The sequence below is a fragment of the Rhamphochromis longiceps genome, linkage group LG10 (assembly GCF_057381845.1).
Source record: "Rhamphochromis longiceps isolate RC_006_pf linkage group LG10, R_longiceps_female_GT1.1, whole genome shotgun sequence".
NCBI lineage: Eukaryota > Metazoa > Chordata > Actinopteri > Cichliformes > Cichlidae > Rhamphochromis > Rhamphochromis longiceps.
This window is the reverse complement of record NC_140566.1, coordinates 30,215,190-30,230,356: the sequence shown is the minus strand read 5'-3', so window position 1 is coordinate 30,230,356 and position 15,167 is coordinate 30,215,190. Positions and strand designations below refer to the sequence as shown.

Genomic DNA, 15,167 nt, shown 5'->3' with positions numbered 1-15,167 from the left:
CGATGCTAGCCCAGGGTTTATCCTCAGTTCTCCAATCAAACTAAATTGGGATTATGAAATCTAAAATATTTTTGTTAACAGGATTAAGGCGTGGCCCTGAGTACATAACTGGATCCCCCTCAGATTCATGCTGCTTTCTTTTATGTTTACTTCTGTGTTGCTTCTTACAGTTACATGTTTTTTTTTTTTTTTTTTTTTTTTTTTTTTTTTCAAATGACATCAGAAACAGCAGTATGCGACATTACGTGATGGCAGAGCTTCAGTTCATCCTTTGTCATTTTTTTTTTTTTTTTTTTTTTTTTTTTTTTTTTAATAAATAGGACAGGGGGAATGAATGAGAGAGAGAGGGGGAGAGAAAGAAAGAAAACCAAAGGGGAGAAGAGACGGTGAGAAGGGGGGGGAAGAGAGACAAAAAAAAAAAAAAAAAAAAAAAAAAACTCCTGGGTCACCTGTATGGAGAAAAAAAAACAAACAAACAAACAAACAAACAGAGGAGACAGCAAACAACAAAGAGCAACATAATAATAGAGAAAACAAAGCACCATCACAATAAACTAGCTAGTCATAGATATCAGTATTTACTAAGTAATAAACAATATTGTGCAGCACGCAAGATAGACAGCGCACAGTGTGCTTTGAGGCAGCAGCCAAGAAAGCTTTAGTCCGCGTCTGTGAATACCCATGTGTGCATACCTGTGTGGATCAGCATGCTTGCATTCCAAAGGTTTCTCCATGTAATGATCTGCTAGGGAGTGTGGGGGGGCCTCAGCCCCGTCCTCCAGGGTGTGAAGCGGGTATGGAGGAGATCAAAACTCCAGACATCCAGAGGTCCCCAGAACACAAAAGACCATGGAAGACCAACAGAGGGGCAGCCGCGCCACTGTTCCAGTAAGAGCTGAGGAGAGTCCCAGATGAGGGCTCACTCAGCAGCCGCGGAGCAGAAGCCAGGGGGGGTTGCAGTGACGCGCCCGTGAGCTCCGCCGGCCCCCAGCTGCGCCTGAGTGACCGAGCCCTAGGCCGAGAGGCCGGGGGCACCCCACCTCCAAAGGGGGCCCGAGCGAGCCCCAGGCCCCAGGCCCCGACAAGCGGCCGCCAAGGAGTGAGCCGGTGTGTACCCGGACGCCCACCCCCAGACACAAAGAACCACCAACACACCGACACCTGAGGGAGTCCGCCACCGGCAGGGGAAGTGGTGGTGGGTGGAGATAGGCCTCCAAACCTTGGAGGGCCTGAGGTGTCCCCAGAGAGGTGGCGTCTGATACCCAACCTGACATATAGACACAGACATACAGGCACACACAGACACAAACATCCATTCCCACCCTCATGCTCTCATATGCACTCACTCCACACTCAACCAACGTGGAGACAGACATAAAGAGACGCTGTACACACAATCACACTCCCCAAGCGTACTCTACAATCCGGGTCTAGGTACCCTTGCCCCTGGAGGGGGGAATTGCACCCAGACCCAGGTGGTGTTACCCTTTTCCCTGCGGTGGGGAGAGGCAGACCACCCCGACTCCGCAGCAGCAGGGAGGCCCCACACCCCAGACCGCAGTCGGACGGCCAACTCCTCCTACTAGCCCTCCCGCTCCAGCAGGCCGCAGAGAATGGGAGTTACATGTTGAAGAAGAAATTAGTGGCTGAAATGCGTTCTTTTCTTCATAATGATCAAATCAAAGCAAAGCTGAATGTCTTCTCTCCCCCGGCAACTCTGTTTATGTGCCATTAAGACTAATTTCCTGCTTCTTTCTCTGTCTTTACAGCTACACTGGGAACCTTGGAATTCAGTTTGCTGTATGACCAGGAGAACAATGCACTGCACTGCACCATTAACAAAGCCAAGGTGAGCTACCAAGACGATGCTGATGATGATGGCTATTACAAGATTTTGCAGTCTTTGCATGCACACTCGCAGTCGAGCGTCTCTGCTTTGTTGGTGTTTGCCTTGCATTTGGTTTATATTTAGATGAACAGATGATTCACTGCGCAGCCATCTGTCACTACTTTCTAACGAGGTTATAAAGGGCAGATCGATACAAACCAGCTGACGTGTTTTCAGTATTTTCTCAGGTTCGGTAAGATAACTGTCGAGTTAAATATTTTTGAAGAAGCCGCCTCTCGTGTCAACCTACACATACTGGCAAAAAGGCTGTGGAATAGCAACTTAACACATCCCACTGTTAAAAAAAGTGAAAGAGATACTTACAACTATTTTTATCCCAGAAGTATTTCTAAAGCATATTGCTAAAAACCAGATCATAAATGGTACCACGCCAATAAATGTCTTCTTCTTTTTTTTTCTGAAGTAATTTGCTACTATTCAGTTGATTAATGGGGATTTAGGCAGCTAAAGAGTCCGATATGTTTGTTATTGGTGGAGATCAAACCTACGGAGCCCCTCTGATGACATGGTCCAAAAAATAAATAAATTGTGGCCACAAAATACTACTTCATGGGCACGAAATGGGTATAATGTGCCCACGAAATACTTATTTGTGCCCACAAAATACTATTTCGAGAGCACGAAATAGGTATAACGTGCGCACGAAATGCTAATTTGTGGGCACGAAACACTTGACCGATAACCGTGATCCTTCCCAGGCCCTTGCAGTTGGTTGACAATAAAATCTATCCCGGCATCCAGGTCGTACTTACGTCTAAAATAAAACTCAATCATACCGTCTCTTATGCTTATGTCTCTACGCAGCTGTCCAGGAATTGTATCAATATGGTGTGCACACGTTATGTATTTCGTTGCCACAAATGCGTAACTCGTTGCCACGTTATACACAATTCGTGCACACAAATTAGCATTTCGTGCGCTAATGCTAATATTAGAGCAGACCTTTACTTTTTATTTCCTCCTATTCCTGGGTAAATTTTAATATACTGCACTGTAAATCCTTTGTTTTCTGAGGTGCTCCCGTTTTTCTCATCTCATTTTCTTGCTGTTTGCTGGGAATGCAGGTTTTACCTTCCACATCCAGCTGTTTTCCTGGTAAATTCAGGGCATACCTTCAGGAGTTCACCATACTTGTCTCTCAATTGTTGGAAGTTTCTTAAATACTGCTTTTCTCACTAATTAACTCCTGTGTCTTTCCATTGAGCTTCTGTCAATTCAGCTCAACTCTTCCTGCAGATTTTCCAAATGACCGATAAAAAAAAAAAAACGCAGCTTTTCCTATTTTTGTTCTTAATTACAAAATTTTTGATTATATTTTACACATCCCTAAAAAATCTTTATATCGTGTATCTCTATAGCCTTGTATTTCCTTGTATATTAATGTTGTAGCTGTGAGAATACTGTGAAAATGCTTGCAGGGACCGCCGCAGTGGCATTGATAAATTTTTCGATAACTACATAATTACCAAACATAGCAAACTGAGATAAACCATATCTCATTTTTAATAAAAGCACCATTTTTATCTGATGTATAAAGGTTGAGCGAAGAGGTGTCGTCCTCGCTCGATCCCTTGCTTGTGGTTGTTGTGATGAAGTGATGGTTTTGACAGCCATGGCTGCCGTCAGCAGCTATAACTCTTCCTATCTGTCTGTGTGAATAGCTGGTATGGAGGAAAGTGGGCATCAGAGGAGCCTGTCTTGGCGGGAGTGTTGGACAGCAGAGTGGGCATCAGGCCATCTTGATTTATGGTGTTTATTTTCTATACCGCTCGGCTCCTAGGCTTCAGCTGCCGACCAGCCAAGCAGAGGAAACGATTTTTCTCCCTTGAATAGTGTGTATATAGCAATTTCCATGATTTAATTTGTTTTCTAAACCCCTTACTGATCCCTTCTAACCACAGATTGTTTTGTTGGGTTTTCTGCCAAAGCTTCAAGCTTCAAGCTTCAATAGCAACTTCAGCTTCAGCCTCAATTGAGGATTTTTCTAATGAGATGTTATGGATTGTGGCTTAATGAAGATTAGGAGATTCATACAAAATCAACACTGGGAAACTTTCTTAAACTTCTGTGGATTGATGTTGGCGGCTAAAGAGGCAGAGTGCAGCAGGCACAGGGTTTTTTTTTTTCTGTGCAGCCGTGACAGCGCACGTGACAGTGCCTATTATCACAGACGAGCTGGCATTTGGTCAGAAAAATAAATGCCATCCATTGCCGAAGCTGACAAAAGGTCACCTGACAACATGACATAAACAAACAAAACAGGTTGAAGAAAGTGGAAAAGGCTGCTGATCAGATAATTATTCTAACATAGCAAAAGATCTGAATTTAACTGGTATAAAAAGGCTTTTATAGAGGAACAGGTCAAATGTAGAAAATTCAGAAGGGCTCAACTCTACCTGCTCAACTACTCTTAATCACATTGAACCTCTCAAGAGAGGAAAACAAAGGAGGCTGAAGTAGAGCCAAAGAACCTGATGCAAATAAAAGATCAGTACTGTAGAGTCGAACTGTAAAACTGTGAAACTGTTTACAATTTCATCCTGTGTGCACTACAGAGGCATTTCTAAAGGATTCTCACTTAGTTTTAAAGAGAGTGGTACATTCTCTGGGTTTTTATCAGCTTCAAATTATATCCTCAAATTTAATTTAATTTAATTGGCAAACTACAAGCTGTTAGCCAATGAGCATGTGGTTTCACAGTCAGACCATCCCTTCTTTGTCGCCCGAGGCTTAAGAATGAGACATCAGAAACCAATGGGTGAGCTCACAGTAGCTGCATCCATATTTTATATTATCTATGGTCATTAACCAGTGGAGATAAACTTGATAACCCTCCTTTCCCAAACACAGAATTAAGCAGAATTTACAAAATTGGCTGGATTTTATTCAGTGCAATCCAAACCGAGTGACTGAGTCCATGAACTCATCATGAAAGTGCTTATGGAAGTCAAAGTCAAGTTCAAGAGCCGTTTTCCTTTAGACTTTGACAGGACCAGAAGTCTTTTGCAGCCAAAGCAGCCACAGTTTCAAAGCAGGCCTTATTCCAGAAATTTGTTCTCTGAAATTGTTGTAATTCTATCCAACTCAGAGTAGCAGGGGAAGGGCTAGAGCTCATCCCAGCTGTCATAGTGTCACACACTCACACCTTCAGTCAATTTAGAAATACCAGTTAATCTAGCATGCATGTCTTTGACTGTGAGAGGAAGCTGTGTTACCCATGCAGGCACAGGGAGAACAAGGAAGCTCTGCACGGAAAAGCCCCGGCAGGCTGGTGGATTTGAACCCTGCACTGTCTGTGCTGTCTTCATAGCTCCTCATAGCTTTTTTGATTAGAGAGGCCTCGCCCTGCAGCTCAATCAGCAGACGGAAACCTTCCCACAGTATTTTAAGATATTATTCACTTACCCAGCACAAAAGCAACAAAACGCTATCTGCATAATTTCCCATCCATTAAGTCACTAATCATTACCATGGCATTTTTTTCTATCTCCTCACGCTCCTATCACAAAGCAAATAATCTATCATCTTCAGTCACTTGTTTTCTGGGATGAATGAGTTATCCACTGTACCTCCACTGCACAGAAACAAGTTACCACGCAGTGTGAAGTTCCTTTTTCTACTAATTAATTCACTCATTAATGCTTATAGAGGCTGCTGCAGAGCCGTTTTCAGTTAAACTGTACACATAATATAAGAGGTCTGTGGGTTTCTTGGCCGCTACACATAGTAATCTACTTTTAATTTGTAAGTGGAACTGAAAGGCTCTGAACCAAGCAATAAGTATGAAGGTAATAGGACACAAAAGCCCACAGACTCTCTCTTATTAACATTTAATTAAATTCTTGCCGTGACATGTCAACAAGAAGAGAGCCAGACCTATTTGATAGGATTACCTTTATGAAAGCTACTTTTACAAGGCAAAATTACTGTGATTAAAAACCTTTTTCTCTCTTTTTTTTTTTTTTATACCATTGAAGAAAAAAAACCCACTGATCTTTTGGCATTACGCCTTGAATCTTCAGACTGTTAATAAAACCATGTGTGAGTTCACCTTTCTGATTTCTATCATGTTGAAGTGAACTTAATTTCCATATGGCAGGCATGTCACTAAGCAAAAGGGGAGGGAAACTAGCACTTACTCAAACCAGAAATGTGCTGACTTCAAATAGTATTTCCATTAAGTTCCAGGTATAGATACAGATGTTATAGCAAGAAGCAATGATGACTCTCTGGGCTGTTATTGGTTGGTTATTGATTTTATAAAGACCTGTAGCCCTTCTAAACGAGGGAAATTCATCTACTGTCAACCATATGTTAGACTTCTTTGTACTTGTCCATCAGTTATGGATATATTTGTCAAATTTCTTACACTGAACTGGAAGTTTTACAAGGTTTTCACAAGGTAACTTTCACGTCATCAGCAAAGCATCAAACCTCTAACCCACTGCAGGTTTAACCTTTCCTACGCATGAGCAAAGCTACACAACAGCTGTGTCCCAATTCCTAGGCCGCATCGTTGGTAGGCCACTATTAAAGGCCGATTACATCACAGCCAGGCGACGAAGGCTGTCCAAATTCGAAGGCTGCTCCAAATGCGGCCGACAAATGCGTCCTTCATTTCCCTGGATTTGAAGGATGGGCCAGGTGTATCCTTCTTGGCCCAACCTATCCCAGAATGCATAGCGTGGCCCAGCCAATTCCAGTTTCCAATAATGGCGGCAGCTACTTAGTTTTATCTGCTCCATTTATCAAGAGATCACATAATTGCAATAGCGCTCCGACGTTTTCAGAGACGTCTGGATGGTCAAGGCTCACTATAGCCGCCGAGAACACGGGACTCCCGGGACGTCATTTTCAGACCCCCCACAGTCTTTTTCTACTCAGGTTAAACATGATATATAAGTCACTTAGATAATTACAAATGTTATTGTTTGGCTTTTTTCAGTGTTTTATTTGTTCCTCAGTAAATCGGTTTGGCTGAGATTAAAGTTATAGTTTTCACACAGCTGAATAAATGTTGAACAGAAAACCGATTAAACAGAAGTGCGAGATGTTCGAGACTTTACGCCGGTGTCCTGTTATATTTTAGATAGCAAGGAGCAGACGGCTGAGTTTATTAAACTCCACCGAGACACCTGGTGACGCAAATCTGAAGGCTAGACTGTCCAATTTTACAGCCGCTCACTTCCACCCTTCTTGGTCTTCGAAGGACCCCGCCCACATAGACTGCGAGGGCAGGGTCCTTGGATGGATGCGGCCTAGGTTTTGGGACACAGCTAACATTAAAGCTTCTTTAATGGCTGAGACAGCATGATTGGCTTGTATTACTGCAGGTTAAGCTGGTGATTGGGTCTTTGGGAGAAGGGGTGGAAAAACTAACATGCTTGCTACAGTGAAATTTTGGATTTAGGTTTGCGCAGTGCAGGGTGACGACCATAGTCTCTCGAATAAGACACAGCCGTTGTAGAAAACATATTCATACACCAGTTTGGCCTTTGAGTTGTGGAACTGTTGAAGATTTATTTTGGGTCATTTTTGCAGACATAAATGTCAACAGCCAGGAGCTAAAGGGCGGGGAAATAATTATTTTATGGGACTGGATTGTGTAATGTTATATTGATCAGTTCCTCATTAAGGTTTATGTAAGTATATGATAGCCATTCCATAACTGTATATTTATCAGGGGTGTTAGTAGGCTTTATTAAAATGTTTTGCTCATTTTTCATGTTTTTTATAATGTGACAACACAATAACTTAACCTTTTGTCCCATCCTCAAGAAGTTTTGCATTGTAAGTGCTGCAAATCCTGTTTTTGAGGTAAAAACCATACATAGTGGATTCCTTATATGGCTCATGAGAAGTCCAACTTGGTACAAGGTGGAAGCAATATACTTGAGTTTGCGGAAACAGGGGAAGATATGTGTGTAAACAGCATGAGAAGCGTACTGAAGCAAGCTAAATGCTACACTAGCACGTGTCAGTGACAACAGCCAGTACACGAATCAGCGAGTACACAACACAAAATGAAGGAACTGGGGTTGTGATGGGTTGCAAAGCAGCTTGCAGATGCACAGGTAATTAAAAAACGTGACTCGTGGGAGATTCACTAAAAAGGTTATCGCCTGATCTGACGGGAGTTCACCATTACTGTACATTATCAGTGCAGTGGTGGGCTACAACATCACAGGATCAGGCTTTAACATTTGTGAAAGAAGCTATTAAGTTTTAGGTCTTACATCGTTAACTTCTCTCCTTTCCTTCCCTCAGCAGAACCAGCATCCCAGGAAGCTTACTAAGCCAAGTGCATCAGAACACATCCATTATCTCACTTGAGAGAAATAAATTAATTTAGCCTCCTTGGGCTTTAATGCATTATAAGAGAGTGCATACATGTAGATGGCCAGAAAGACAAAAATAGCTCAGAGCTGGGAGCTCTTCCTCTACATGGTTGTTGGCTGAAGCAGTCAGAATGTGTGGCATCATGATGACTCAAGTACTGACAAATAAGTTCTCTAAATCTCTTTCTTTGGAGTGTTTCATTTCCATCACCCCTGGTGAGACTTTAGCAAATGGCACAGAATGACTCAGTTTTCATCTCCGAGACCTTGGCCATCAATAGAGATGCTCTTTGTTTTACAGCTAGTTGATACTGATAAAGCTCAGTAAGGTCACTACTTTTAAAGCCACAAAGGAAATGTGCAATTTTTGTGTCTTACTTTGGTATTTGAGATTGTAAATTTCCTCCTCAGAAGAAGTTCATACCAACACGTCGACAGCCTAAACAGTAGAAGAGGTAGAATGTCAGTGCCCACCCAAAATATGTGACTGTTTCCATCCATATTTGAAACTCTACCTCCTGTAGTGAGGATGTATACAGAACAAATCTGTTTTCAGATGTCGAGATGTTTTTATTACTACTTTCATTTTCAGACACTGCTTGGTTACATTTAAGCATCCAGTTGAATGGTAAGTTCTGGTAAAACAGACTGATTTGGGTTAAAATATATCATACTACAACACTGACTACAGGATGTCACCAGAACTGATACTCACAGTTCCATTCGATATTCTGAAAACACAACAAGAATTGTTTTTCTGTGGTACCATACCATCATAGGCAGTATAAGTACTGAAGCAGCTATTCTACCAGAACTGAAGGGGCCAATATACGCCTACAAATGTTCTGGTCCTTACATGCTGAACAAAAACAGAAGGAAGCCTGCAAGCCCATGAAAAAAAACTACAAATGGTGCTGTAGAAACTACATATGGAAGATGGCAGTTAGTTCAGCTGCCGAGATAGCGCCGCTTTAACTCTGACTAATAAAATCACTGTGTCCTATCAACAAAATATAATTCTAACATTTTAAATAAATGACCCATGAAGATGTCAGTAATTTAATATAACTTTCTGATAAAGCAGTTTTTGTTTAAATACTTGAGATAAACATATTATTAAGAATCGTCTACTCATATGGGTACCTACTACTAAGTTTTTGGTATCGTGTTTTCTCTAATGCTGACTACATCTGACCACTATTGTTTGACTAGTTCCAGCAGAGGCAGACTGGGTAATGTTACACTTAGAATTCAGAACAGGCGTTTTTATTTATATTAACATTTTAGTACATCTACTTTGCCTAAAATAAGATGCGGTAATGTTATAAAAGTGCCATTTTAAACATCTTTTTAAGTTCTTACTGCCCTCGTGTAAGAGAGCACTTATAATATTATAACATAATAATAGACAAATAATTTGTCTTTCACAGTTTCATGAGTGTTTCCTTCCCACTCTTGCTAAAGTGCTTGCCCATAGGGGTCATATGATTGTTGGGGTTTTCTCTGTTTCTCTATATTTTTGTAAGGTCTTTACTTTACTATATAAACCACCTTAAGGCAACTGCTATTGTAGATTGGCACTATAAAACTGAATTGAACTGAAACTTTAATTATTCTATAACATATCACATTTTACAACATTATTTTGTGTACTGGAAAAGCACAGAAGCTAAATAAAAGTATGTGACAATGCATTAGTTGTGTAATCAAATCAGGGGTGGCTCTACAGGGGGGCAAGGGGGGGGGGGCAACTGCCCACCTCCTATATAGCCCTGCCCCCTTAGCTGGCCCCTCAACTTTTATGTCCTTACAATACTTGTAAAAACGAATTGCTTGTTTGTTCAAAAGTCTCTCATAGCCTTTATTTTTTTAGAAGAGATGATTATACTTTTTGATTATACTTCGCTGAATATGAGAAACAATCTATTAGCACCTGAAAACTGAGTGCTGTTTCAGCTTTTGATCTCCCCGACTTCAGACACAGCAGGCCGGACGGCTGCTGGAATCCACAATCACTGCTTCTTAGTGCTTCCACTCACACCTGACTCTTCCAATTTATTATCTTAGCAGGTAACAGTCACAGTTGATCTGGGTTATTTCTTTCAGATCTAAAAGGTTCTTGCACCTCGTTGCCTGCTAGAATGATCTGCAGGCCCATGGGCAAAGCACAACACGAGCCACACATGTTCAGAGTTTAAAAATGAATCAACGCCTTTGTTCCTTTTTGTCCTTGTAGTAGCACGTCATACCAGGCGGTCTATCAGCTTGTCTATCCATCTGTCCGAAGATTTGGCACATGGTAGGAAATGCCGGTCAGATTGTCCTCAGATTTGCTGCAGATTCTTCTCGACTTCATATAGATAGCAGCATCCAATTTGCCATCTGAAAGAATGTTGCACATACCAAATCAAACTTCAGTGCAATATTTTGTCCCCATCCTTTTAACCAAGCAAAGTGCATGTGTAGGTTCCTGCAGGAACTGGATTTCCAGAGTTCTTGAAAACCTGCTTTCATGGAAAGGTTACTATAGCCAAAAGGGGCTGTTTGCTTTCTTCACTGCTGGCTTCATCTCTGGGTTGCTGTACTGCTTTATCAAATCTTTGCCATCAGTGTTATTTTCACGGTACATCATATTCCTCGAGTCACTCAGAGCGGTATTGCAAGTTATTGCAAATGCATATTGTTTAGAAAGCACAGAGGGTTTAAAGAAAATATATTTCTCCTGCTTTTGTTGTATATTAAAGAACCGCTAGTCATGCTTGCACTTCTGTAAGACTTCCTCATTTTTCTTGTTTTGAAACAGTAGTATATTCCCCCTTTAATATTTGCAGAGAATGGTTTACTTTGTCAGCAATCTACATCTAGTCAGTTTCTCTCACACTAGAAAACAGTCAGTTAGCCAAAAGTCAGAGATAAAGGGAAAAGAGGTAAAGTGTGAAGGAAGAGTGGAGAGACAAGTCTCAGCCTGCACAGAGCAGGGTCGAACAGGCTAGATGAAAGGGAGGGAGACACAGCGGCCGCCTTGGAATCAGAGCATCAGGTGGACAACTTTAACACATTAAAGTGGGGAATGATGGCATATCTCTTGTATGATTGAATTTCAGTGTTGGGGCCCACTCTTTTAGTTAGCCTGTATTTGGATATGGTGTGTGTGTGTGTGTGTGTGTGTGTGTGTGTGTGTGTGTGTGTGTGTGTGTGTGTGTGTGTGTGTGTTTGGATCATCTTTTGAGATCATCTTTTCCCAGGCATGAGAAAGACACACAGTGAGTCTGAGCGCATCATCGAACAAAATCCATAGTTAGATGAAAAGTCAGAGGATCACAAATTTCACAACACTCCAATTCACTCAGCAAGGAAGTGTAGTCAAAGCGTAGATTTAAATCCTGTTTCAAATCCTGCACTTGCAAAAAAAACCCCACAAAAATCTAGGAAATTAAGGAATTTGTTACTGAAGTGTGTTTCGAAACAGTGGTGGAGAATAAATAAATACTGAAAGCATCGTCAGTCGGGGTTTCCCCAACTGTTTTCCCAGGTCTAAGCCGACCTCCTCCTGTGCAATACAAATTTATGTGTTTTGTTTCTTTTTTAGAGATACAACTATTATCTCAGCTTACACATAATGTTATCCTGGTGTTTCTGTGAACCATTTTAAAATGTAAATACGCTAAAATTACAATAAAAAGGAGTAAAAATAGAGAATAATTAACTGGACAGATGTAGCCTGTTCTCATTATTGGGATGCCAATTTAAACCACTATGTCAAAGGCACTCGGTGTTAGGGAACAAACCTGTTTGTCTACAGACGGTGACTTAGTGTGTCTATTATTTAGTTTTGTATTTCTTGCTCTAGCTCTTTGCTCTGTGATTTCTAGTTCTTCAGTTTTGCTAATAATAATAATAGGAGTTCAGAGTTAAGAGGTCAAGAGTTAATGTTTCCATTGTAACACCTCCAGATTTGACATAGAAACACTCATTTTTAACACTCGGTTTTAACTACTATCATTTTACACCTCAGAGTTACATTAAAAGAATGTGACTCTACTTAGAGTAAAATTAACTCTACTTTTGCAAGAAGACTACTAACACCAAAACATTTAACACTTTTGAATTTGCTGTGTATGTTGTGATCTCCCTCATCCCATACTGTGTGTTCCATCAGCCTGCCTGTTTAGTTGTCTGTATTCTCAGTTTAGCCAGTTGTTTGTTTTTTTTGCTATCCAGCAATAAAGCTGCATTTGAGTTCACCTTTTTGCCTCTGTGAGTCTGCACTTTGGGTCCACCATTCCTGCCTACTCCACTCAGACATGACACTCGCATGGTTCAGTTGCAAACAAGGTGTCCTTTCTGGAGTGTGCCGTGATGCACTGAGTGGCCAATCACTCTCAGGGAAACTGATCGGTCACTCCTAGGTCATCACTTGTCAGTGATCAGGGTTACCGCTGTGTGTGCAGTGTGTTTTAAAGGTCCAAATGGGATGTGCACCATGGCATGCTAGCTGCAAATTACGCCAACACAACCCCTCCAATCTCCTTATAAAGACTCCACATGTCAGCTAAATGTGGACAGTGGCATTTTTGGTGAAAACACAGCACAGTGGTGGAGGGCTTGATTTGCAGCCTGGGTACCTTCCAGTCATTCAGCAACAATGTGAGAAAGTCATAAAGAAAATGATGACTTCGGGTTACTGCTGCTCAAGGTGGTTTTACAAGCTGCTGAATCATTTTCACATCACTGTGAGGAAGAAACACAGTTGGTGATTTTTCTGGAGTTTTTTGCACTTATCAGTGAGCCTCACATTGTCTTACAATGCAGTTGCAAAACCCAGACCTGCTAATTTACCACGACCTACACTAAAACCTACATTAACACTCCACATAATCTTCCAGTCTCTTCTTTCTGCTGCAGAGACTCCTTTTATTTCCTAGTACACACACTCATGTGAGAGCACACACACACTTGGTTTCTTAGAGATATTTTTGGTCTTTTTCAAAAATTCATTATCAATAATTGCAACTGTTTTCATGTCACAGCTTTTACATAATAAGGGTTTATGAAACAACTTGTCTTCATTTTTATTCCCCACATCACAGTAAACGGAGGAACATCAGAAACATTAGAGAAATTATTCATTTCGTACTTTTCAACTTGTCATATTTCAGCTGTAAATATTGATAAAGTGTCCGGCAGACATTCCCACAAGACTATTCAGAAAGGATGGAGTAAGAAGCTGCTATATCATGGCTGCAGCAAAATCAATTGTTATTCATATCTGGTGCTGTAAAGCCTTAGACCGCAAGTGTCTGCTAGCTAAATGATAAATTATAAATGTTATTTGTCAATGAAGGCTTTTAAGGTCATTTATTGTTTGTGCGTCATCATCCTTAGAATAACTTAGAATAACCCCCCAAAGATTAATATCAGTCTTCTTTCTGTTAAGTATAAATTAGGAGCCAGGAGATAAATACCTTAGCTTAACGTAATGACTGAAAACAGGAGGTTGCAGCATGCCTTCTTGATGTTCAGAATTATATCCTTACTCAATGCATCCATAATCAAAATCATGAAATATGCACTAATATTTAAAAAGTAAACTACAATCTGCCTCTGAAGGGAGAGACTAATGCTTATTGATTGTCTGCAAATACATACTAACTATGAGCGACATTGCAACTTGAAAAAGTGCAAACCAGAATTGAAAATGTTAACTTTCAAAGTAAAAGCTGTGCCTCAGCGCTCCAGTGAACATGTTAACATGTTTAAAAGGTGCAGCTTTTACTTTGAAACTGAACCTCCTCTATTTTCGGTGTGTGTGGCACCTTTCACATTTCACAACAGCTAACAGAGTAGCTGGACCGTGTTTGTAGACAAGTCCATCACATCCATTCACACTGCTGCCGTAGCAATATGCAATATGTCAAACCCATCACAAAGAGGGTTTTGCCAACTGGTTGGGGAGTACACATTTTGCAGAGCTACAGGTGGCTGCCAAGGGTTCACCGACTGATCCAATATTGTCATCATGCTGACAAGTCAATGAAACCTAGTTAGTGGACACAGAATCTGCAAAACCTCAAAAGAAAAGACTGTTCAATGCAGCTGGTGGATATGCAGATTTGATATGGTGTCTTTATACAGGAACGAGGGCTCATCGTACAAAGATACCCAGAGTCAAAACACAAGTTAGAGCATAATATGTTGCTTTTACATTTCTGCTCCTTTTAAGCTTAAAAATGTCCTGTGGTAAACAGCTTAGGAATACCCAGGGTAGGTGTCCATACATACCTTAGCTAACCAGATCCCAGCTCTGGCCAAAGAAACAAACAAGCAAACAAAGAAGCAACTTTTACTTACTGTGAGCTTGGATAGATTTATTTGTTCTCTGTGGAGCAATATTAAGATTGTTATCAGATTAATCATACTCCTATTTCATGCCATGCTTTTCAATGCAAGTTTGAATTCAAGCTGGTAACTGCTACTCTTAAACAAACAGTGAATATGTCCTACCCCATCAAAGTGCCATGTTATTACTACAAGAGTCACCAAAATACTGTAAGCAGTTTGGTTCTGCAGCCTGCTCTAATTGCAGTGTCCAGGATTCTCACACAGCTTTTAACTAACACATTCTTTAATGTCAAGTACATTTAACAACATGAATTAACAAGATACCTTTTCAGGGTGATCTTTTAACTTTGACTTAACTAAACTAAATTAACAAATTTGTAACTAAACAAACTTTCTTTTTGTCATGTCTGACAATGAAGCGATCACCTGTTCATATTGAACGTGTTCTCTCTAACTAGGAATATAGCTCTGTGTCAGTAGCTAGCAAAACAAAGATATCCTAATCTTTTGTTTTAGTGATCCCACTTCATCGACCTGCACATATGAATGCATGACAGGGATGAGAATCAAAATGTGAG

At 40.8% G+C, this 15,167-nt stretch overlaps 1 protein-coding gene across 1 annotated transcript in view; it reads left to right on the top strand.

Annotated features, from left to right (window-relative positions):
• The window catches only part of doc2b (double C2-like domains, beta), a 193,234-nt gene that overhangs the window by 93,540 nt on the left and 84,527 nt on the right, over window positions 1-15,167 (top strand). The window contains exon 2 of the mRNA XM_085421282.1: window positions 1,770-1,849. Within this exon, the coding sequence (XP_085277408.1) occupies window positions 1,770-1,849 (80 nt within the window). The remainder of the gene's footprint in view (window positions 1-1,769; window positions 1,850-15,167) is intronic.